The 26314-nt window shown below is 41.7% G+C and overlaps 1 protein-coding gene across 1 annotated transcript in view; it reads left to right on the top strand.

Moving 5' to 3' along the window:
* supt6h.S (SPT6 homolog, histone chaperone S homeolog) overlaps positions 1 to 22510 on the top strand; it is a 47935-nt gene extending 25425 nt beyond the window's left edge. The window contains exons 20-37 of the mRNA XM_041583317.1: positions 531 to 607; positions 989 to 1124; positions 1819 to 1956; positions 2078 to 2245; positions 3156 to 3283; positions 3399 to 3606; positions 4346 to 4493; positions 4581 to 4723; positions 4811 to 4951; positions 7918 to 8113; positions 8238 to 8476; positions 9642 to 9755; positions 10848 to 10972; positions 14401 to 14513; positions 14656 to 14736; positions 19114 to 19286; positions 19949 to 20175; positions 22073 to 22510. Coding sequence (XP_041439251.1) covers positions 531 to 607; positions 989 to 1124; positions 1819 to 1956; positions 2078 to 2245; positions 3156 to 3283; positions 3399 to 3606; positions 4346 to 4493; positions 4581 to 4723; positions 4811 to 4951; positions 7918 to 8113; positions 8238 to 8476; positions 9642 to 9755; positions 10848 to 10972; positions 14401 to 14513; positions 14656 to 14736; positions 19114 to 19286; positions 19949 to 20175; positions 22073 to 22259 — 2742 coding nt within the window. The 3' untranslated portion in view covers positions 22260 to 22510. The remainder of the gene's footprint in view (positions 1 to 530; positions 608 to 988; positions 1125 to 1818; positions 1957 to 2077; positions 2246 to 3155; positions 3284 to 3398; positions 3607 to 4345; positions 4494 to 4580; positions 4724 to 4810; positions 4952 to 7917; positions 8114 to 8237; positions 8477 to 9641; positions 9756 to 10847; positions 10973 to 14400; positions 14514 to 14655; positions 14737 to 19113; positions 19287 to 19948; positions 20176 to 22072) is intronic.
* The last annotated feature ends 3804 nt before the right edge of the window (positions 22511 to 26314 follow it).

The raw sequence follows: 26314 nt of genomic DNA on the forward strand, positions 1-26314 counted from the left end.
GTGCTTCCTGTAGATAATCTTCAACAATTACTACATGCATAATACAGCTGATTAATAACATTAGAATGCCCAGAGGAATAGTTTCATTTTGGGTTTTTTTGGATGTTAACGAAGAAAAAAATAAATGCTTGTTGTGACTAATGGTTGATAAGAGAGCAACGGTGAAAGAGGCCTCCTGTCTGTGCATGAAGGGAAATAATCTATCCTAGGGGAACGTCCTATGGAGCAATTATATTTCACCTGATCAAGACAGACTGCACCCTTTATTTTGTAACCAGTAGCATGCATACACAAGGGCAATGTCAGAATTTTTTTTTTTTTTTTTTTTTTTTTAATATATTGGAACCTGTTTGCGGTTGAAGGACAGAAACCTTCAGAGACTTGAGTGGGAAATAAATGACACCGAACCTTCTTAAATTACATGTGCCAACTGTATGACTTGTTATGTCACAAAGGACGGCTGCTGTGTCTGCTAATTGAATCAAATGAAGTTTCAAGGTCGTAACCACATTTTCACACCTATATTTCAGGCTCGTGATATCGAAACACTTAAGAAGTTTTTAATAAGCAAGAAGCCTCATGTTGTGGCCATTGCTAGTGAAAATAGGTAAGATCGTTTATGCATTTATTTAAGGGGGAAAAACACCATGCTAGTATTCTAAATCTTTTGTTTCTTTAAAAAAAAAAAAAATATATATATATATATATATATATATATATATATATATATATATATATATATATATATATATATATATATATATATATATATATATATATATATAATTTTTTTTTTTTTTTTTTTTTTTTTTTTTTTATATAGGATTCTGAGCTTTAATCAATTTTTTTATTCATTTTTTATTCACACACGGCTAATTTTCTAAACACAATGGTACACTTTGGTTGTTTTAGGTCTTCGGACTACATGCAAGTTAACCAACTCCTGATAATCTCCAGCATTAATATTTGCTTAATAACTGTGTTGCAGGGATGCCCAGATGATGGTTGAAGATGTCAAGCGCATTGTGCAGGAACTGGAGCAGGGGCAGCAAATGTCCTCCATTGGAGTGGAGATGGTGGATAATGAACTGGCTGTTTTGTATATGAACAGCAAAAAATCTGAGGTGAGCCTTAACCTCCATTTTTGAACTGAACACATTTTCAGAATACAAAGGACAAGTAAAGCCTTCTTTAAAGGGCATGTAAAGGCAAAAAAATAAAATCCCTTTTTACTTTCTTTAATGAAAAAGAAACCTTTCTCCAATATACTTTAATTAAAAAATGTGTGACGTTTTTATAAGAAACCTGACTGTATGCAGTGAAATTCTCCCTTCATTTACTGCTGTGGATAGGAATTGTCAGACGGTCCCTAACTGCTCTGCAGGGAAACAATCATACTTATGAACAGCAGGGGGAGCCCCCGCCTTACGTCCCAGCCATGCAGAACTCAAGCAGCTTTGTTTATGACGATCCCTAAGCAGCCCATATCACACTGAGCATGTGCACAGTCTTAGTCTTGCAAAGATGTATAACAAAGTTACAAGATGGTGACCCCCTGTGGCCAACTTTGAAAGCATAAATCATTTGTTTGATTAGGCTTGTGGTGCAGTAAGTTTATGTTTAGTTTACAAAATACAGCATTTCTAGCCTTATTCTATTTTAGACTTTATATGCCCTTTAAACATAAGGAAGTGGGCAACATTGGAGCAGCCTACAAAGGCATGTATGGTAACTTAACGGACACAGGGCTGCTGGCTGTTGAAAGTTGAAGCCTTTACCCAATATTAATAAAAATAATGTTCTCTATATACATAACAGACAGATTACCGAGACTATCCTCCAGTTCTTCGTCAGGCTGTTTCCATTGCGCGGCGTATCCAGGACCCCTTGGTTGAATTCTCTCAGGTCTGCAACAGTGATGACGATATTCTGTGCTTGAAACTGCATCCGCTGCAGGTACACCTCAATCTCTCCTCTGACATTTTAAGCAGGGATAGTCATCAGCTGTTGTGTATACTCCATTTCCAAGTCATAGAATAATAACTAAGTTTTTTTTTTTTTTGTTTTTTTTTTCCAGGAACATGTAGTTAAGGAAGAGCTACTGAATGCTCTGTATTGCGAGTTCATTAACAGGGTGAATGAAGTGGGAGTTGATGTTAACAGAGCCATTGCTCACCCTTATACACAGGCTCTAATCCAGTATGTCTGTGGTCTTGGGCCACGTAAAGGTGCACATCTCCTCAAAGTAAGTTGTGTGTTTATAACATGCATTGCCTTTTAAATAAAACAATGAGCATTTAGGAGGAAAACTAGAAGGACCTTGCACAGGGCACGTATCAGCGTGCTACATATATCATATTAATACAGAGAGGTATTCCAAAAACTTGTAGTAGTGATGGTACATACGACATTGTACAATGTAAAGCAACCTTTATCCAACCTTTTGGCTTCCCTGGGCCACATTGGAATAAGAAAAATTGTCTGGGGCCACATGAAATACAGAAACACTTTTGATTTGTAAAAATAAAGAAAATGCACAGAAAAGAACTACAATACCAGTTGGATAACAAGATGGTGTTATACACTGGAATATGGGACACCTGGATATTAAATAGTAGGGATGCACCGAATCCACTTTTTTGGATTCGGCCGAACCCCCGAATCCTTCACAAAGGATTCGGCCGAATACCGAATCCGAACCCTAATTTGCATATGCAAATTAGGGGTGGGAAGGGGAAAACATTTTTTACTTCATTGTTTTCTGACAAAAAGTCACGCAATTTCCCTCCCTGCCCCTAATTTGCATATGCAAATTAGGATTCGGTTCGGCCGGGCAGAAGGATTCGGCCGAATCCTGCTGAAAAAGGCCGAATCCCGAACCGAATCCTGGATTCGGTGCATCCCTATTAAATAGACTTATATTATTACTACTAACTGGGCAATGGGCAGAGTCCCCCCTCCTGCCTATTCCTAAGCGTTTCAAGATGGGCCACATTCATATCCATCCTGGGCCGCATGTGGCCCTCGGGCCGCAGGTTAGACACCCCTGATGTAAAGCAAATGAAATTACCTTATTATCTAAATGTTCATCAGTATCTATGAAACACTTAAAACAAAACATTTCTCTTTGTGTGTGTGTTTTTTTTATCCTACAGATTTTAAAACAGAACAACACACGTCTTGAAAACCGCACGCAGTTGGTCACTATGTGCCACATGGGGCCAAAGGTTTTTATCAACTGTGCCGGCTTTATTAAGATAGACACAAATTCTCTTGGTGATAGGTCAGTTCCCTTTTCTTTCATGGTTTTAATGGTCTGCTAACAATGCATAGGCTTTTGTTCCTCTTCTTCCATTCATGTTCATAGCCATTTAAAATGTTATTGTTTATCCTACTAGTACGGACTCTTATATTGAGGTTTTGGATGGCTCTCGCGTACATCCAGAGACCTATGAATGGGCCAGGAAGATGGCTGTTGATGCATTAGAATATGATGAATCAGCGGAGGATGCTAACCCTGCAGGAGCCCTGGAGGAGATTCTGGAAAATCCAGAAAGATTAAAAGACTTGGATTTAGATGCTTTTGCAGAGGAGCTTGAGAGACAGGTAAATACAAGTAAAATAGGCATCCAAATAGTTTACCCAAATTTTTGAATGGAGCTGCATGATATTTCTGAAAAAATCAGATCATTAGTCCAATACTGAATGTAAAGCCTACATTTTCCTACAATGTATATAAGTTGGGCATATCTTCCCCACCCAAGTCGCATCATTTGTACTGCATATACCTCTTCATTTGCCAGCGCCATCACATTTTCCTAAAAAAAATGGCAGCTTTCACCTGGCAGCCATTTCCCCTCATCAGTAACATTGAGACATGTATGCTGTAAAGTTCATACAACGCAGAATGCAGGTTACACAGGCACAACATACTTTGATAAAAACTTCTGCTGGGATTCAGCACTGTAATGGTTAAACTGAGCTCAGGAGATATTTAGGAGAAAGAAATAGGATCAGACAGCTAGAGTTTCTATGGGAACCAGTAATGCTATCTCTTCATTGGTTGTTAGACTGGAGGGTGTGTTTAGTAATCTGAGCTGTGAAGAACTGAGCATGCTTATAAGCCAACAGCCAAAGTAAATTCCTGAGGGAGGGGCTGAGTGGGTTAGGGGAGGAGAAGGATTTCTATGTGATTAAGTGGATGCTGCAGCCATACTGTTAACATTTTAACATCCAGAGTGGCAGTTATCTAAAGATAAGGCTATTGGAGAGGGTTTTCTTGTCCTTTAACTCAGTGGCTGTCATATAATTTATCTCAATCTGTTTTTATCTGACTTTTCTGTAGGGGTACGGTGATAAACATATTACTTTGTATGATATTCGTGCTGAGCTCAGCTGTAGATACAAAGACCTTAGAACAACCTATCGGGCACCTAACCCAGAGGAGGTCTTCAACGTGTTAACTCGGGAGACCCCTGAGACATTTTATATAGGTAAAAAAAAAAAACAAGCATTTTGACTTCATCACTTTTTAAATACTAAAACTGTTTGGTTTGATGTGGGTGCGTTTCCTTTTATAGGCAAGCTGATCACGTGTAATGTGACTGGAATTGCACACAGGCGACCCCAAGGAGAATCCTATGATCAAGCCATTAGGAATGATGAAACTGGTCTCTGGCAGTGTCCATTTTGCCAACAGGACAACTTCCCAGAGCTTAGTGAGGTAAAGTCTTAACAAGCAAAATGTTGCTGCTTCCCTAACCCCCAGGGTTTAAGATTTGCAACACCTTTGTTTTTTAATGTTTTGTAGGTGTGGAATCACTTTGACAGTGGCTCTTGCCCTGGTCAGGCAATTGGAGTTAAAAGTAGACTAGACAATGGTGTGACTGGATTCATCCCAACCAAGTTTATCAGCGATAAAGCAGTGAAGCGACCAGAGGAGCGAGTAAAGGTATGTGACTTAAGTCCTGAGAAATGTAACGGCTTCATTTCTTTTTGTAGAAAATAAGGTACCTTGTTAAGGGTTAAACATGACCTATTTGTCTTTCAATTAAAGGGGAACTCCACAAAAACATAATTTAAGCTTTTTGAAAAGTAAACATAATTTCAAGCAACTTTGCAATATACATCAATTAAAAAATATGCAGACTTTTCATGATTATAAATGGTTTCTGACAGTTCCCTAAACCCAGCCCCCTGCTCTCCTGCTGATCTGTCTGACTACTTTGCTGAGCTGTCTGACTACTGTTACTTTGTATCAACAGCCATCTGTCCTCAGCCTGTATCCTCCAACCCCCACAATTCCCTGTACACGTGATTTCAATAAGGAAAGGAACATCCCAGTGCAATGCATTGTGGGTTATGTAGTTCCTGCATGCTGTCTGTAAGCCGTGGAGAAGTTGTTACACTTTGTTACATCAGTGTTTAGTCCCTCCTTCCCTGCCAGGATTTCAAATGATGCAGAAAGAGAAGAACTGTTAAACAGCTGGATTTCAAATCCAACCTGTGGCCCAGTCACCAGATGACATTTCTGGGCTTCGAGTTCAAAACCCTGACTCAACGGGTAACCCTACCTCGAGACAAGCAGTTAGAGATCAGAGACCAGATCAACCTTCTACTCCGCAACCGACGACCCACGGTTCACTTAGCAATGAGAGTCCTAGGACTGATGGTCTCATCCATCGAGGCGGTTCCCTTCGCACGGATACATCTCCGCTACAAGCCAACATTCTCTCAATGTGGAAGGCAGGCTCTCTCTCACAAACGTTCACCCTATTAAACACAACAAAAGAGTCTCTTGAAAACCTAGCCATTGGTCAATCCTGGGCATTAACAGACTGGACTGTTGTCACGACAGACGCAAGTCTACTAGGTTGGGGAGCAACATGGAACAATCTATCTGTACAAGGTCCATGGTCCGCTGAAGAAGCCAAGTTATCCATAAACATACTAGAACTTCGGGCGGTACGACTAGCCCTCAATCACTGGTCTCGCCAGCTTCAAACCAAGTCTGTATGTGTGCAAAGCAACAACTCCACCACGGTCGCTTACATAAACAGACAAGGAGGAACCCGCAGCAGGGCAGCTCTAGCGGAGGTACAGCAAATTCTAACTTGGGCAGAGTTCATGTCGGTAAGACTATCCACCATTCACATCCCAGGGGTGTCCAACACACGAGTGGATTTACTCAGCCGAAACCAACTGGATCCAAGCGAATGGGAACTCCATCTGGAAGCATTTGCAGAGTTGGTAGAAATATGGGGTCTTCCTCAAATCGACCTGATGACATCCAGAACCAGCCGCAAGGTACCCAAATTCTTTGCTCGTTATCGGGACCTGATAGCAATGGGAGTGGACGCCATGATTCAACCTTGCCTATGTCTTTCCTCCTCTACCTCGAGTGTTGAAGATCAGACGGTCGCAGATCACAGTAATCGTTATAGCACCATATTGGCCCAGGAGAACCTGGTTCTCAGATCTTCAGGAGATGGCCATAGCTCAGCCAATTTGTCTCACTCCCAGACACAATCTACTGCAGCAGGGTCCCATAGTCCATCACAATCCGGGGCTCTTTGCTTTGATGGGATGGCTGTTGAAGGAACCATTTGGACAGGACAAGGTGTAGCTGAAAACCTACATCATCCAGAGCTTACCACAGAGTCTGGCGAAGCTACTGGAACTGGCGCAAAGACGCAGACCTACCGCTTTTGAACCTCACTGTCCCAAGGATTTTGTCCTTTCTTCAGAGGGAACATTAGTTGGGATTGATGGGATTAAGTTCCTTGAAGGTGCAAGGATCCGCTCTGTCCGTCTTACTACAATCACGTCTGGCAATGAACAAATTCCATCCGTACCTTCTTACAGGGAGTAGCACGCATCGTTCCCCCCTTCCAGCCACCGCTCCCAGGGTGGGATCTCAACCTGGTCCTAGAAAGGGCCTGGCAGCCTCTAAGACGTCGGTTGCACGGTGGATCAGAGAGACAATTAGTCAGGCCTACCTATCCAAGGGCAGGCCTCCTCCAGAGAATGTTCGAGCACATTCAACCAGGTCCTTGGGACCATCTTGGGCATGGCATAACTCTGCTTCCTTGGATCAGATTTGCAGAGCAGCCACCTGGTCCTCAGTACATACATTTACAAAATTTTACAGCCTTGACACGTTTTCCTCAGCTGAGGCCGCCTTTGGCCACAAGGTACTGCACACTGTGGTCCAGTAACATGTCCGATCCAAATTCGCTCCTGCCCTGCTGTTCTGGGACTGCTTTAAGTCCCCAAGAGTCCCTGTGTCCCCCTGAGACAACAGAGAAAACGGGATTTTTTTGATACCTTTAAATCCGTTTCTCTCTAGTGGATAGGGGGACACAGGGCTTCCCAACCCTGCGTGAAAGTTGACCAGTTGGTCCATGGGAAACATTTTCCTGTTTTACCTTTCTTCAAGTTGTTAAATTATGATCATCCCTTTTTCAGCAGTCTCTTTGGTACAAACCGAGGGATTATGGCAGTGTGGGGTAAAAACGGAGTCCCGGACACGCCCCCTGCAAATCAGTTCTAAGTGTCCTGCCTCCTAGAGGGTGGAGCTTAACCCCAAGAGTCCCTGTGTCCCCCTATCGACTAGAGAGAAACGGATTTAACGGTGAGTATCAAAAAATCCCGTTATCTGGAACAAGCCTCAATTAATGATTAGGTTACACAGAATCAGCAGCATGTCATGTCTGTTGGTTTTCTATTACTCTACTACACCTACTAGTAAATTTGCCATGTAGGAATATAATTTCTACCAAAAACAGTGAATGCCAGGTTAGTTATGTTGGACTGCTATCATTCTGAATGCAACTGTACATCCCGTTGTGTAATTATCTGTTTTCCAGATGGAATAGAGTTAACTGTAAGTAATGAAAACCTATGTGAATTCTTTAGGTGGGAATGACTGTTCATTGTCGGATAATGAAGATTAACATTGAAAAATTTAGCGTTGACTTGACCTGCCGGTCATCAGATCTGATGGACAAAAACAATGAGTGGAAGCTGCCCAAGGACACGTATTATGATTTTGACAGTGAGTCGGCTGATCACAAGCAAGAAGAAGAACAGAAGAAAAAACAGCAGCGTACAAGTAAATGCTTCTCTTTGCCTTTTGGAGATATTGTATAGTGAATTTAATTTTTGACATTGTTGATATTTAAGAACTCTATACAGATCTTGAACCTTTGCGACTTCTCTGTTGATCTCCATTGCAGCTTACATAAAACGAGTTATTGCTCACCCTTCATTCCACAACATTAATTTTAAGCAAGCTGAAAAGATGATGGAAACCATGGACCAAGGAGATGTTATCATCCGCCCCAGCAGCAAGGGTGAAAACCACTTGACTGTAACATGGAAAGTCAGCGAAGGTATTTACCAACATGTTGATGTAAGGGAGGAAGGCAAGGAGAATGCTTTCAGCCTGGGATCTACACTCTGGATTAACAATGAGGTATTGGACTTAATATGCATCTTCATCTTTCAGGTTTATTCTGGTTGTAATGATCTACCATGTGATGGGTAAATGTATAGTCTGAATAATGGGTTCCTGAGAAAACTGACCATAGTGTGTATGAATGTGATAAGTACTTTAGACTGTAAGCTCCACTGGGTCAGGGACTAATGTGAATGGAATAACATCTTTAAAGGGATACTGTCATGGGAAAAAAATTTTTTTTCAAAATGAATCTGTTAATAGTGCTGCTCCAGCAGAATTCTGCACTGAAATCCATTTCTCAAAAGAGCAAACAGATTTTTTTATATTCAATTTTGAAATCTGACATGGGGGTAGACATATTGTCAATTTCCCAGCTGCCCCAAGTCATGTGACTTTTGCTCTGATAAACTTCAATCACTCTTTACTGCTGTACTGCAAGTTGGACTGATATTACCCCCTCCCTTTTCCCCCCCAGCAGCCAAACAAAAGAACAATGGGAAGGTAACCAGATAGCAGCTCCCTAACACAAGATAACAGCTGCCTGGTAGATCTAAGAACAACACTCAATAGTAAAAACCCATGTCCCACTGAGACACATTCAGTTACATTGAGAAGGAAAAACAGCAGCCTGCTGGAAAGCATTTCTCTCCTAAAGTGCAGGCACAAGTCACATTACATGGGGCAGCTGGGAAATTGACAATATGTCTAGCCCCATGTCAGATTTCAAAATTGAATATAAAAAAATCTGTTTGCTCTTTTGAGAAATGGATTTCAGTGCAGAATTCTGCTGGAGCAGCACTATTAACTGATTCATTTTGAAAGTATCCCTTTAAAGTGCTGTGGAATCTGTCAGTCCTTTCCTGTATGGGGCCCTCCCAAGGCTCTGCCCAACCAATATCTGGACAAAAATCATCCTTTTACCATTGCTGTGATCGGAAATTATAATCTCTTGGTGACCTCGACAAAATCTTTTTTAAGTGTATGGCCAGTTTAGGTTACAAGTTGATAAGAGCAGTGATCCTACCGGAGCCTTTTACGGCTGAAAACAGAGCACTAGCTTTATGCCACCAAGTATTCGTTTTACTTATTAATTGTCAAAAATGCCGTTGCGTTTGTGTAGTGTTTGAGTTCACAGCTTTTTGGAAAACATTGGCTGATGGCAAGTTATGGCCTTTTGCAGGAGTTTGAAGACCTGGATGAAATCATTGCCAGGTTTGTGCAGCCAATGGCATCTTTTGCAAGAGATCTGGTAAACCATAAATATTTTCAAGATTGTAACAACGGAGATAAAAAGGTAAGTAACCAGGCTTAATAAAAATCACATTATACTTTACCATTAATACTGAGGGAAGGGATACAAAGTATTACTTTGGGGCAGATTTACCTAGGGTCGAATATCGAGTGTTAATTAACCCTCGATATTCAACTGTCGAATGTAAATCCTTCGAATATTGAAGTCGAAGGATTTACCGCAAATAGTTTGATCGAATGATTTAATCCTTCTAATCGTTAGATTCTAAGGATTTTAATCCATCGATCGAACGATTTTTCTTCGACCTAAAAATTGTTACAAAGCCTATGGGGACCTTCCCCCTAGGCTAAAATGGCACCTCGGTAGGTTTTAGGTGGCGAACTAGGGGGGAAGTTTTTTATTAAAGAGACAGTACTTCGACTATCGAATGGTCAAATAGTTGAACGATTTTTAGTTCGAATTGTTCCATTCAAAGTCGTAGTCGAAGTAGCCAATTCTATGGTAGAAGTAGCCAAAAAAACATTCGAAATTCGAAGTTTTTTTTATTCTATTCCTTCACTCAAGCTCAGTAAATGGTCTCCTTTGTGTCTTCTATGTCATTTTCTGAAAAAGTATGTGAAATTCTGTTTGTATTGAAGGCCCTACAGTCTTTATACATTTCTGTGCTTCGTATAAAGAGACCTTTTTTATAACCTGGTTGCAACTTACTATTTGGTTAAATCTCAACTAGGAACACAGGGTAGCTATTTCCTTCCATCTTCACTCCCGGCATTTTGCTCAATTCTAATGTCCCAAAATGATTAAATGTTCTCTCTACTCACCCTATCGGCCCTTCCAGTTTCAGTTGACTATAAAGTCGTCTTTTGCACTTTGAATGTAAAGTCACAGGGGCAGCTGAACGATGACCGACCCCCGAGATAAGAGAGACGTTACACGTGACTGGTAGACGTTCAAAGCAAACGTAATAAATACAGATTTACCTGCCAAAGTGCGGGTCACAAATGGTCAGATGTGAAGCAGGTGCCTGACTGCTTAGCATTTATACCTGAACTTAAACAAATCTTCAATCATCCCTGTGTGAGAACTCGTGTCATTGTAATGCTTCTCAGAAATGTACCTTTTGGTTTTATCCAGAAACTAGAAGAACTGTTGTTAAAAACAAAAAAGGAAAAGCCAACGTTCATTCCATATTTCATCTCTGCCTGCAAAGAACTACCTGGCAAATTCCTTCTGGGCTACCAGCCACGAGCTAAACCAAGGTAGGTGTCATTTATTAAGTAGATGTAATAACTGGATGTTCATACCTTCTGATCACTGCCAAATTATATCCTTCTACGTGCCAGACATGTTAAAGGAATACTGTCATGGGGGAAAAACATTTTTTTCAAAATGAATCAGTTAATAGTGCTGCTCCAGCAGAATTCTGCACTGAAATCCATTTCTCAAAAGAGCAAACAGATTTTTTTATATTCACTTTTGAAACCTGACATGGGGCTAGACATATTGTCAATTTCCCAGCTGCCCCAAGTCATGTGACTTGTGCTCTGATAAACTTTGATCACTCTTTACTGCTGTACTGCAAGTTGGAGTGATATCACCCCCTCCCTTTCCCCCCAGCAGTTTCTATATCAATATCTGATGATTCAGCTCTACATAAGTGTATTGAAACGAAGAATCTTTCTTGGAAAGATGTTTTCCAAGAAAGATCGTAATTGTTACGTCTATGGCCACCTTAACAAGAGAACAATGGGAAGGTAACCAGATAACAGCTCCCTAACACAAGATAACAGCTGTCTGGTAGATCTAAGAACAACACTCAATAGTAAAATCCAGGTCCCACTGAGACACATTCAGTTACATTGAGAAGGAAAAATAGCAGCCTGCCAGAAAGCATTTCTCTCCTAAAGTGCTGGCACAAGTCACATGACCAGGGGCAGCTGGGAAATTGACAATATGTCTAGCCCCATGTCAGATTTCAAAATTGAATATAAAAAAATCTGTTTGCTCTTTTGAGAAATGGATTTCATTTCAGAATCCTGCTGGAGCAGCAATATTAACTGATGTGTTTTTGAAAAAAAACATGTTTTCCGATGACAGGATCCCTTTAACCTTATCTACATGCATATGCTGAGGATAATCCCACACACTGCGTAAATAAACCAGGCGGAGAAAACATAAACTGCTGTTTTTCACCCAATCTGCTTTTTTGACACCATTTCTTCCTCTGAAGCTGTTTTTTGCATACGCTCGTGCAACAGAGTCCATTCGCAGCATTCACTATTTTATACCATTGTCTGGATTTCTTTGCTGTTAATCCTCCGTTTCAAAAGAAGGAGAGAGAGCTAATGCTCCAAAAGCCCTGGAGGAAACAGAACAACAATATTTTTTATGATATAGTGTATCTTCTGTCTTTGTAAGGAGTAAAAGAAGAGATTAAGCACTTTAATAAAATCCTTTTACTTGAGTCAAATGAGACTCATTAGATAAAGGGGTTGCTCATGTTTCGATTAAATTTAAGTATAAAGTAGATGGTGATATACTAAGTTAATTAAAGAAGTAGGTAGAAATGTTGTACATGATATTTTGTGCTTCTGTACCAGCCCAAGGCAACCACAGCCCTTTAGCAGTAAAGGTCTGTCTCTCCAAAGATGCCCCAGTAGCTCCCCATCTTCTTTTCTGCTGATTCACTGATTCACATGCTCTGTGCTGCTGTCACTTACTGAGCTTAGGGAGCCACTCACAATATACAGTACACATAGAATAGAAATGTCACAATATAAGGCTGATTAGTAATTAATACACATAATTACTACATGGCAGCACAGAAACCAGTGCAATTAGCATCAGAATTGAATAATCAGCAAACCTGTAGCATCAGCTTATATTACAGCCAGGGAAGCTCATTTTCTGCTGGATAATTAGTGACGAGCCCTAAGCTTAGCTTCTCAACAGCCAATCAGAGCCCACTGAGCATGTGAGTGTCACAGACACTTTCCAAGATGGTGACCCCCTGTGACAAGTTTGAAGTCCTGGATCATTGCTGCTATTGACAAGCTCAAACTTTAGCCTCGTGCAATAAGTTCACTATAGAAAATAGGACATTTTCAGCCCTATTCAATTTTAGAGTTTAGTTCTCTTTAAAAGGTGAACCACCCCTTTAAGGGATGACCATTCTTCTTATGTCTCCTACATTCCTTTGCAAGTTGTGAGTTATCCTTATTTGGTTTTCTGCTGAATTCCAGGCATAATAATTTCTTTATGTTCCATAGACCCAATAACAATCTCATAAAACTTTGAGGGTTTTCACTTTTCTGTTTAAAAACGTTTACGTTAAAGGGGAACTATTGTGAAATTAAAAATGTAATAAGCTTCCTCATACTGACGTAAGAAACTTTCTACATACAATCAATTAAATATTCTGCATTGTTTCTGAAATAATCAAGTTTATCTTCACTATTCCTCTATCAGAATCTGTTTCTCTTCATTCTCTCTTCATGCAGCAGTTGGGTGTCAAATAAATGATCCAATATATCTTATAGGGGGGCTCCTTTTGCCTAGAAGATATATTAGAGCTCACTCTATTAAACTCACCAGACATCATGTCTCTCTACATGCAGAATTTGCGAAAAAGGCAGTTATTTTGTTTGTACTGGAATCAGTTATTTGAGTGAGCTCTAAGGGTTGGGGCAGACGAGCCGATACTGGGAGATTTAGTCGCTTTGCGACTAATCACCTCTTCTGCATGGCGACAGTCTCCCCAAACTGCCTTCCATCTGCTTGAATGAAGAATCACCTGCGCTAATTCATTTGTGGCGATTTGATTGTCGCCACGCAGAACAGGCGATTAGTAGCCAGGCGACTGAATCTCCCCAAATCTGCTTGTCTGCCCCAACCCTTAGAGCTCACTCAAATAACTGATTCCAGTACAAACAAAATGTAACAAAATAACTGCCTTTTGCACAAATCCTGCATGTAGAGAGACATGATGTCTGGTGAGTTTAAGAGTGAGCTCTAATACATCTTCTAGGCAAAAGGAGCCCCCCTATAAGATATAGTGGATCTAACTGTCAGTGAATATCTGACACCCAACTGCTGAATGAAGAGAAATAGATGTTGAGAGAGGAATAGTGAAGATAAACTTATTTCAGAAACTGTACAGAATATTTAATTGATTGTATTTACAAAGTTTCTTATTTCAGTATCCTGAAGCTTATAGCAGATGTATTAGAGCTCACTCAAATAACTGATTCCAGTACAAACAAAATGTAACAAAATAACTGCCTTTTGCACAAATCCTGCATGTAGAGAGACATGATGTCTGGTGAGTTTAATAGAGTGACCTCTAATACATCTTCGAGGCTAAAGGAGCCCCCCTATAAGATATATTGGATCATTCATCTGACACACAACTCTGACTGAAGACAGAATGAGGACAGATGCTGAGAAAGGAATAGTGAAGATAAACTTAATTGATTGTATTTAGAAAGTTTCTTATTACAGTATGCTGAAGCTTATATTACATTTTCATTTTCCCGATAGTTCCCCTTTAATTAAACGTCTTTTGTAATCGTGCATTTTGCAGCCAGTGGTATCCTAGAACTTATTGAATGCTGAATTTGGTTTATTCCGCCCCAAATGAAATAGTTTGTGGGCAGTGCTTGCAGCTGAAATCCTTTTTCTCTTCAAGGGTGGAATATGTGACTGTGACGCCTGAAGGCTTTCGCTATAGGGGACAAATCTTTTCAAGTGTCAATGGACTTTTCAGGTGGTTTAAAGACCATTTTCATGACCCCGTACCAGGTGAGTAAAGACCCCCACCAGCAGTCATGGTTACAGTGTGGATTTGTGTAAATGAATAGGTGTAGAGTAAGTTTAATAAAGTGCAAGCTTGTTGCTCTTTATCTGCTAGAACTGACATGAAACATTATTTTCTTTCCTTCAGGCATCACACCCAGCAGCAGCAGCAGTAGAACAAGGACTCCAGCTTCTGTCAATGCTACGCCGGCTAATATCAACCTCGCAGGTGACTGCACTATTACTTGTAGGCCATGTACCTGCCGTCATGTCTGCATTCAACTTTTATTCTCTCCCTGAATCAGTGGTACAGGCTGATACATTAGATAGGTACAAGGAAGGGTCGGATGCTTTATTCACCAGTAGCTCCTCCCAGCAGACAGGAGGGAGCCAATGAGATTAGAGGAGGGAAAGGGGTGTTACAGGGAGAGCTGGGAAGTGAATCAGTGGTACAGGCTGATACATTAGATAGGTACAAGGAAGGGTCGGATGCTTTATTCACCAGTAGCTCCTCCCAGCAGACAGGAGGGAGCCAATGAGATTAGAGGAGGGAAAGGGGTGTTACAGGGAGAGCTGGGAAGTGAATCAGGGGTACAGGCTGATACATTAGATAGGTATAAGGAAGGGTCGGATGCTTTATTCACCAGTAGCTCCTCCCAGCAGACAGGAGGGAGCCAATGAGATTAGAGGAGGGAAAGGGGTGTTACAGGGAGAGCTGGGAAGTGAATCAGGGGTACAGGCTGATACATTAGATAGGTTCAAGGAAGGGTCGGATGCTTTATTCACCAGTAGCTCTCCCAGCAGACAGGAGGGAGCCAATGAGATTAGAGGAGGGAAAGGGGTGTTACAGGGAGAGCTGGGAAGTGAATCAGTGGTACAGGCTGATACATTAGATAGGTACAAGGAAGTGTCGGATGCTTTATTCACCAGTAGCTCCTCCCAGCAGACAGGAGGGAGCCAATGAGATTAGAGGAGGGAAAGGGGTGTTACAGGGAGAGCTGGGAAGTGAATCAGTGGTACAGGCTGATACATTAGATAGGTACAAGGAAGGGTCGGATGCTTTATTCACCAGTAGCTCCTCCCAGCAGACAGGAGGGAGCCAATGAGATTAGAGGAGGGAAAGGGGTGTTACAGGGAGAGCTGGGAAGTGAATCAGGGGTACAGGCTGATACATTAGATAGGTATAAGGAAGGGTCGGATGCTTTATTCACCAGTAGCTCCTCCCAGCAGACAGGAGGGAGCCAATGAGATTAGAGGAGGGAAAGGGGTGTTACAGGGAGAGCTGGGAAGTGAATCAGGGGGTACAGGCTGATACATTAGATAGGTTCAAGGAAGGGTCGGATGCTTTATTCACCAGTAGCTCCTCCCAGCAGACAGGAGGGAGCCAATGAGATTAGAGGAGGGAAAGGGGTGTTACAGGGAGAGCTGGGAAGTGAATCAGTGGTACAGGCTGATACATTAGATAGGTACAAGGAAGTGTCGGATGCTTTATTCACCAGTAGCTCCTCCCAGCAGACAGGAGGGAGCCAATGAGATTAGAGGAGGGAAAGGGGTGTTACAGGGAGAGCTGGGAAGTGAATCAGGGGTACAGGCTGATACATTAGATAGGTATAAGGAAGGGTCGGATGCTTTATTCACCAGTAGCTCCTCCCAGCAGACAGGAGGGAGCCAATGAGATTAGAGGAGGGAAAGGGGTGTTACAGGGAGAGCTGGGAAGTGAATCAGGGGTACAGGCTGATACATTAGATAGGTTCAAGGAAGGGTCGGATGCTTTATTCACCAGTAGCTCCTCCCAGCAGACAGGAGGGAGCCAATGAGATTAGAGGAGGGAAAGGGGTGTTACAGGGAGAGCTGGGAAGTGAATCAGTGGTACAGGCTGATACATTAGATAGGTACAAGGAAGGGTCGGATGCTTTATTCATCAGTAGCTCCTCCCAGCAGACAGGAGGGAGCCAATGAGATTAGAGGAGGGAAAGGGGTGTTACAGGGAGAGCTGGGAAGTGAATCAGGGGTACAGGCTGATACATTAGATAGGTACAAGGAAGGGTCGGATGCTTTATTCACCAGTAGCTCCTCCCAGCAGACAGGAGGGAGCCAATGAGATTAGAGGAGGGAAAGGGGTGTTACAGGGAGAGCTGAGAAGTGAATCAGCGGTACAGGCTGATACATTAGATAGGTACAAGGAAGGGTCGGATGCTTTATTCACCAGTAGCTCCTCCCAGCAGACAGGAGGGAGCCAATGAGATTAGAGGAGGGAAAGGAGTGTTACAGGGAGAGCTGGGAAGTGAATCAGTGGTACAGGCTGATACATTAGATAGGTACAAGGAAGGGTCGGATGCTTTATTCACAGTAGCTCCTCCCAGCAGACATGAGGGAGCCAATGAGATTAGAGGAGGGAAAGGGGTGTTACAGGGAGAGCTGGGAAGTGAATCAGGGGTACAGGCTGATACATTAGATAGGTTCAAGGAAGGGTCGGATGCTTTATTCACCAGTAGCTCCTCCCAGCAGACAGGAGGGAGCCAATGAGATTAGAGGAGGGAAAGGGGCGTTACAGGGAGAGCTGGGAAGTGAATCAGGGGTACAGGCTGATACATTAGATAGGTTCAAGGAAGGGTCGGATGCTTTATTCACCAGTAGCTCCTCCCAGCAGACAGGAGGGAGCCATTGAGATTAGAGGAGGGAAAGGGGTGTTACAGGGAGAGCTGTGAAGATGTGGAATTGTCTCCCTGAATCAGTGGTACAGGCTGATACATTAGATAGGTACAAGGAAGGGTCGGATGCTTTATTCACCAGTAGCTCCTCCCAGCAGACAGGAGGGAGCCAATGAGATTAGAGGAGGGAAAGGAGTGTTACAGGGAGAGCTGGGAAGTGAATCAGTGGTACAGGCTGATACATTAGATACGTACAAGGAAGGGTCGGATGCTTTATTCACCAGTAGCTCCTCCCAGCAGACATGAGGGAGCCAATGAGATTAGAGGAGGGAAAGGGGTGTTACAGGGAGAGCTGGGAAGTGAATCAGGGGTACAGGCTGATACATTAGATAGGTACAAGGAAGGGTCGGAGGCTTTATTCACCAGTAGCTCCTCCAGCAGACAGGAGGGAGCCAATGAGATTAGAGGAGGGAAAGGGGTGTTACAGGGAGAGCTGGGAAGTGAATCAGGGGTACAGGCTGATACATTAGATAGGTTCAAGGAAGGGTCGGATGCTTTATTCACCAGTAGCTCCTCCCAGCAGACAGGAGGGAGCCAATGAGATTAGAGGAAGGAAAGGGGTGTTACAGGGAGAGCTGGGAAGTGAATCAGTGGTACAGGCTGATACATTAGATAGGTACAAGGAAGTGTCGGATGCTTTATTCACCAGTAGCTCCTCCCAGCAGACAGGAGGGAGCCAATGAGATTAGAGGAGGGAAAGGGGTGTTACAGGGAGAGCTGGGAAGTGAATCAGGGGTACAGGCTGATACATTAGATAGGTATAAGGAAGGGTCGGATGCTTTATTCACCAGTAGCTCCTCCCAGCAGACAGGAGGGAGCCAATGAGATTAGAGGAGGGAAAGGGGTGTTACAGGGAGAGCTGGGAAGTGAATCAGGGGTACAGGCTGATACATTAGATAGGTTCAAGGAAGGGTCGGATGCTTTATTCACCAGTAGCTCCTCCCAGCAGACAGGAGGGAGCCAATGAGATTAGAGGAGGGAAAGGGGTGTTACAGGGAGAGCTGGGAAGTGAATCAGGGGTACAGGCTGATACATTAGATAGGTACAAGGAAGGGTCGGATGCTTTATTCACCAGTAGCTCCTCCCAGCAGACAGGAGGGAGCCAATGAGATTAGAGGAGGGAAAGGGGTGTTACAGGGAGAGCTGGGAAGTGAATCAGGGGTACAGGCTGATACATTAGATAGGTACAAGGAAGGGTCGGAGGCTTTATTCACCAGTAGCTCCTCCCAGCAGACAGGAGGGAGCCAATGAGATTAGAGGAGGGAAAGGGGTGTTACAGGGAGAGCTGGGAAGTGAATCCGTGGTACAGGCTGATACATTAGATAGGTACAAGGAAGGGTCGGATGCTTTATTCACCAGTAGCTCCTCCCAGCAGACAGGAGGGAGCCAATGAGATTAGAGGAGGGAAAGGGGTGTTACAGGGAGAGCTGGGAAGTGAATCAGGGGTACAGGCTGATACATTAGATAGGTACAAGGAAGGGTCGGAGGCTTTATTCACCAGTAGCTCCTCCCAGCAGACAGGAGGGAGCCAATGAGATTAGAGGAGGGAAAGGGGTGTTACAGGGAGAGCTGGGAAGTGAATCAGGGGTACAGGCTGATACATTAGATAGGTATAAGAAGGGGTTGGATGGTGTTTAGCAAGTGAGGGAATACAGGGATATGGGAGATAGCTCATAGTACAAGTTGATCCAGGGACTGGTCCCATTGCCATTTTGGAGTCAGGAAGGAATATTTTCCCCTCTGAGGCAAATTGGAGAGACTTCAGATGGGGTTTTCACCTTCCTCTGGATCAACTGACAGTTAGGCAGGTTATATATAGACTTAAAAGGTTGAACCTGATGGACGTGTCTTTTTTCAACCTTACTTACTATGTTCTTTTTGTATTTTGCTTTCAGATCTAACCCGTGCAGTCAATGCCCTTCCGCAAAACATGACCTCACAAATGTTTAATGCTATTGCGGCTGTAACCGGGCAGCACGGCCAAAATCCCAATGCCACACCGGCCCAGTGGGCTTCCAGCCAGTATGGTTACAGCGGTGGCAGTGGTGGTGGAAGCAGTGCATATCATGTGAGTATGAGAAGAATCCTGTTTCGGGCAAATTGTAAGTTCAGTCTAGGGGTGTTGGGGATGATGCAGAGCTTGCTTTAATAACTGTGTCTACAAAACGGCGGTTGCCTCCTTGCTGTGATTGTCTCATTCTTAGTCTGAAGAAAGCAAGTTTTAAATAATCTATTTAGTGTAGGGAACGTTTATTTTGCTTGATAAATACAAGAGAGATACATTTGGAATTAAGTCTTAAGGTGACGGGTCCCCTTTAAGATGCCAAAGCCAAAGGAGACCAAACCTCTGTAACTTTAAAACTATAAAGGGAAAATGACACTTTAGCTTTCAATTCCGCTTTAATTTCAATATTTCTTGGAAATGTAAGTTCATTTATGAACCCTGGACAATTTTGCCCCGTGCTGTAACCCATAGCAACCAATCAAAGACTTGCTTTCATTATGTGCCCTAAAGGAAATTGTTCAAAGCTAACTGCTGATTGGTCGCTGTGGGAGGCAGATGTGCCTCGTTGTATCTAGTAAATAAAAGTTGGCTTTACAGAGCATATCCCATTGATTCCATGCAAAATAAGCCTCTCACTGGATAGGCTTGTGTAAAACCAGCCTTATAAAGGGGATTTGTGCAGAGAATTTAATTGAAAACTTTTTGTCTATTAAATTGTTTTTCAGGTCTTTGCTACCCCAGCACAGCAGCCTGTGGCCACGCCTCTAATGACGCCAAGCTATTCATATGCAACCCCCAGCCAGCCAATCACAACCCCTCCGTTCCATCAGCTTCCAGCCAGCGGCACACCCACCCCAGCGCCAACTCCTCAGTCCTCCCACTCGCAGAGCTCCTCCCACTCACAGAGCTCCTCCCACTCACAAAGCAGTTCCAGACACAGGCAGCAGTCCAAGTAAGTAAAAGTTTTGGGGATGGGGAATTTACCCAAAGTAAATCTAATGTAATTCTTTGTCTCAGATTTCCTACAAGTCATTGCTTGTGAAAGCTCAGCATGTATTCTGATACTTTTCATAATATTCATTTACATTGTAGATTAGGTTATTACATGACTGGGACCAGTTCCATAAATAAATACAGATATAAGGATAAATAAAGCTCAGTGTGCTAGCATTCTGTGGCCACTATGTTTTATGGAACATTAAAGGGGTGGTGTTACAGAATTACCAATTCTAAGCAACTTTTCAATTAGTCTTCATTTATTTTTTTATAGTTTTTTAAATATTTTCCTCTCTTCCAGCTTTCAAATGGGGGTCACTGACCCCATCTAAAAACAAATGCTCTGTAAGGCTACAAATTTATTGTTGTTGTTACTTTTTATTACTGATCCTTCTATTCAGGCCTCTCCTATTCATATTCCAGTCTCTTATTCAAATCAATGCATGGTTGCTAGGGGAATTTGGATCCTAGCAACCTGATTGCTCTAAACTGGAGAGCTGCTGAATAAAAAGCTAGTTAACTCCAAAACCACAAATGAAAACCATTTTCAAATTGTCTTGGAATATCACTCTCTACGTCATACTAACAGTTACCTGAAAGGTGAACAACCCCGTTAATAAAAAACGAACTGCTGATAACCCTTTTAAAGGCTAGAATTAGCTTTTTAGAAATTTGTTTTTAAAGGGATTCTGTCATGATTTTTATGGTGTAGTTTTTATCTCTAAATTACACTGCAAATAATTCACTGTACAATATAAAATGTCATTCCTGAAGCAGCAAGTGTATTTAGTTGTAATATTGGTGTGTAGGTGCATCTCAGCTCATTTTGCCTGGTCATGTGATTTCAGAAAGAGCCAGCACTTTAGGATGGAACTGCTTTCTGGCAGCCTGTTGTTTCTCCTACTCAATGTAACTGAATGTGTCTCAGTGGGACCTGGATTTTACTATTGAGTGCTGTTCTTAGATCTACCAGGCAGCTGTTATCTTGTGTTAGGGAGCTGCTATCTGGTTACCTTCCCATTGTTCTGTTGTTAAGGTAGCCATTACGATCTTTCTTGGAAAAGATGTTTCCAAGAAAGATTGTTGGTTTCAACACACACGTGTAGAGCTGAATGGTCAGATATACATATAGAAACAACAGAATTCTACCTGTATCTGATGATTCAGCACTAACAATGGCCGATGTTTGGGTTCCTTCAAAGGCACCCGATCAAAATTTTCAGTCCAGCCCGATCGACGAGCCGACCGATATCTAAGTCTTCTGCCGATATCGGTCGGCTCTTTTTCCACCATACACGCAACGAATATCGGACGATAATTCGTTTCGTACGATATTATCTGTGCGTCTATGGCCACCTTTAGGCTGCTGGGGAGCAAAGGGAGGGGGTGATATCACTCCAACTTGCAGTACAGCAGTAAAGAGTAACTGAAGTTTATCAGAGCACAAGTCACATGACTGGGGGCAGCTGGGAAATTGACAATATGTCTAGCCCCATGTCAGATTTAAAAATTAAATATAAAAATCTGTTTGCTCTTTTGAGAAACTGATTTCAGTGCAGAATTCTGCTGGAGCAGCACTATTAACTGATGTGTTTTGAAAAAACATTTTTTCCCATGACAGTATCCCTTTAATGCCTATGTTCTGTGTAGTTGCACAAAACAAAAATAAAAGCACTTCAAAAATGTAACCTTTATACAGGCGCCTAGAGCTTTTTGCAGGTTTCCTATAGGGAGCATTTATTTCGAGTACATCATAAATTACTTGGCACTTAAAGTCGACATGTTTAGGCCAGAGACACAAGTGTGTGTTTCACTTTCTACTTTTAAACACAATTTTTTAATCTTCTCCTCAGATCAAACAATCACACGGCTGTAGACTGGGGGAAAATGGCAGAGCAGTGGCTGCAGGAAAAGGAAGCCGAACGCAGGAAACAGAAACATCGGGTAACCCCGCGGCCGTCTCCCAGTCCCATGATCGAGAGCACCCCTATGTCAGTAGCGGGGGACGCCACTCCACTTCTGGATGAAATGGACCGATAGGAATACAAGAGATCCAACCGATACGGCGCATGGAGCGCCTTGAATTTTTATTTTTTAAGATTGTATAAAAGGGTCGTACGCGGTCCAGCCTGACGACGTCTGTGAATGAAGCCTTACACCAGTATCATGGACCCTAATATTCAAAGGCTGCATTTCCTCCATGAACGCAACATCTCCCTTTTCTCACCTCCATTACTATTTAAATTCACAAAAAATTAGTCATTTAAATGAATGACAATATCATATAGTGTTGCCCCGCACTGGTAAAACTGGCGTGTTTGCTTCAGAAACACTACTATAGTTTATATAAACAAGCTGCTGTGTAGCCATGGGGGCAGCCATTCAAGCACAGGATACACAGTAGATAACAGATAAGTACTACTATAGTTTATATAAACAAGCTGATGTGTAGCCATGGGGGCAGCCATTCAAGCACAGGATACACAGTAGATAACAGATAAGTACTACTATAGTTTATATAAACAAGCTGCTGTGTAGCCATGGGGGCAGCCATTCAAGCACAGGATACACAGTAGATAACAGGTAAGTACTACTATAGTTTATATAAACAAGCTGATGTGTAGCCATGGGGGCAGCCATTCAAGCACAGGATACACAGTAGATAACAGATAAGTACTACTATAGTTTATATAAACAAGCTGCTGTGTAGCCATGGGGACAGCCATTCAAGCACAGGATACACAGTAGATAACAGATAAGTACTACTATAGTTTATATAAACAAGCTGCTGTGTAGCAATGGTGGAAACTGAAAAAAGTCTATATGGCACAGGTTAAATAGTGGATAACAGATAACACCATTTTGTTCTACAGAGCTTATCTACTATCTGTGTAACCTGAACCTTTTTTCCTTTAAATGGCTGCCCCCCTGGCTACACAGCAGCATATTTATATGAACTATAGTAGTACTTATCTGTTATCTACTGTGTATCCTGTGATTGAATGGCTGCCCCCATGGCTACACATCAGCTTGTTTATATAAACTATAGTAGTACTTATCTGTTATCTACTGTGTATCCTGTGCTTGAATGGCTGCCCCCATGGCTACACAGCAGCTTGTTTATATAAACTATAGTAGTACTTATCTGTTATCTACTGTGTATCCTGTGCTTGAATGGCTGCCGCCATGGCTACACAGCAGCTTGTTTATATAAACTATAGTAGTGTTTCTGAAGCAAAAAGATCAGTTTTACCAGTACAGGACAACACTGCATTATATTTCTATTACTTATAAACACTTTTATTTTTTTGATGTTACTGTTTCTTAAAGGCAGAGGGAGCTGTTTCATGGTCTCTACACTGTTTTTATTGGCGATGTTTTAAACTTGTGAACGGGGTTCTAATTTTATTTTTACTTGTTGCATATTCTGCCAAAGAACGCAAAAAAAAACTAGAAGGAAAGGATCAGATGTGCAGCAAAGATCCCTCTCCTGAATGAATGCGCAAAGTGATGCGACCTGCTGCAACTGCTTTATAAGGGCTGATGGGAAACGTATGAAACACTCTTTCTTGTAAGAGGGATAATGTAGCTGCCGCCTCTGTTCAGCTCTTACTCGTGTCTCAAGGATTTAAAACGAGACGTGGCAAAAAAAAAAAAATCCCCAGTATCGTTGCCATTGTTCTAGAGCCGGGCAACTGTATTTATTTGTGTTTCCGCTGCTTTGTGCAGCTCTCGGCGAGGTTTCTTTCATGGCTGCAAAGACTGCGCAGTTACAGATTCAGCATTTTCTTTACCCTAAATGTTGTAGCAGTGTCGATCGATCTGAAAATACTGCTGCCATTTATAGCGTTACTAACCAATCCCTCATTTCATGGGGGTTTTTTGGTTTTTTTTTTTAGGGTTCTTTTTTTTTTTTTTTTTTGTAATTGCAGCAGACAAATAAACGGTCTGAAAAATGAAACCATATTTTGGTGTTATTTTACTCTGAAACATAAAGGGGGGAATTCACAAAAGTGGAGAGAGCAAATTTTCGGAGTAAAAGTGGTGGTAAAATACTTTCTTCATATTCACAAACAGAAATCCGCCTAAATTCCGACTCAGGCGCCACTTTTCATATTTTAGTGAAAGAGACGGTTTACTGACACTTAAATTAATTTGTCTTTCAAAATGGAGCAAAAACGAAATTTCAAACAACATTTTTCTCCCGACATTTTCAAAATGGAGTAAAGGTCAGCGTAACTCTTCCCCATTTGTCAGATCAATTCTAATATTTAGTTCAGCCAAACTTTATTTCACACCTCCTGTAGGCGCCTTATTGGGGAAATATTATCATATTAATAGGGATCAGCATTTTATAGTCGGCACAAGTTTCTGTCTCATCTTTTAGGTGTAAAAGTCTCATTACAAAGCAAGTAAAACACTAATTAAACAAAAAAGTGTATTTTATATCATTTTAACTTACAGTTGAGTTATTTTACTAGTTTTATCTGAAAGGGATCCTGTCATTGGAAAACATGTTTTTTTTCAAAATGAATCAGTTAATAGTGCTGCTCCAGCAGAATTCTGCACTGAAATCCATTTCTCAAAAAAGCAAACAGATTTTTTTATATTCAATTTTGAAATCTGACATGGGGCTAGACATTTTGTCAATTTCCCAGCTGCCCCTGGTCATGTGACTTGTGCCTGCACTTTAGGAGAGAAATGCTTTCTGGCAGGCTGCTGTTTTTCCTTCTCAATGTAACTGAATGTGTCTCAGTGGGACCTGGATTTTACTATTGAGTGTTGTTCTTAGATCTACCAGGCAGCTGTTATCTTGTGTTAAGGAGATGCTATCTGGTTACCTTCCCATTGTTCTGATATCACTCCAACTTGCAGTACAGCAGTAAAGAGTGATTGAAGTTTATCAGAGCACAAGCCACATGACTGGGGGCAGCTGGGAAACTGACAATATGTCTAGCCCCATGTCAGATTTCAAAATTAAATATAAAAAAATCTGTTTGCTCTTTTGAGAAACTGATTTCAGTGCAGAATTCTGCTGGAGCAGCACTATTAACTGATTCATTTTGAAAAAAAAAAATGTTTTTCCCATGACAGTATCCCTTTAATGAATGAGGCATTATTTGCAACTTGAGTGAATATATTTTAACAATCTAAAGGGAAAGTAAAGCCTCCCAGTCAATTTTTTAGTTTTAGCAGCACTGAGACACTTGACCTTAAATAATAAAACATTATTTTTTAAACAAATCCCTATGTTATACAAAATAGTATTTTTTTTATATTTAGACCCTTATCTCTTGTTACTGAAGTGGAATTACACAAACATCCCGAAAAAAATGATGTATAATGTTCCTAGGTAAAATAACCCCCCTCCCCCAGAAATTCCAATTTAATGTCTGTCTGACTGACAGTTGTAGTAAGAACTAAAGACAAATTCGTTAAAATGTCGCGCGAAAGACAAAACCTGAAAAGTGTAGGTTTAAAAGACAAATTCACAAAAGTGGAGATAGAGGTTTGTGAATTTGGTTTTTATCTCTACATTTTTATTTTGTCTCAATATCATCAGCACTTTTGTGAATTCCCCCCAATGTGTCTGTGATATTTACACAAACGAGGGAAAATGGAATATGATAAAACACCCGGTGGAAGTGCTAATGGTCATGTGATTAACCAGCGAATACAGTAAATATATTATAATTATATCTGTTACATGTGCAAAGGGTTGGCCAGAAGAATCAGGCAGATATCAGTCTGACAGTGTTACTGTTCAATACAGGGGTCCCCAACCACCAGCTGCGGACATTCCTGAACTGGGCCACTGAGCCTAGACCACAATTAGCACCGGCTCGCTGAATTGGACACACCGTTGCCGATGGCCCCCCTGGACCTTGCAAAATGTCTTTTCCTTTACACCGGTCCCTGGGCCAAAACAGTTTGGGGACTGCTGCTTTAATAAGTAATAAATATAAATAGTTCCATTTATTAAAGTGAAAGTAGTAAAATAGAATAAGGCTAGAAATGCTGTATTTTGTATACTAAACATAAACATGAACTTACTGCACCACAAGCCTAATCAAACAAATAATTTATGCTTTCAA

The sequence above is a fragment of the Xenopus laevis genome, chromosome 2S (assembly GCF_017654675.1).
Source record: "Xenopus laevis strain J_2021 chromosome 2S, Xenopus_laevis_v10.1, whole genome shotgun sequence".
Lineage (NCBI taxonomy): Eukaryota > Metazoa > Chordata > Amphibia > Anura > Pipidae > Xenopus > Xenopus laevis.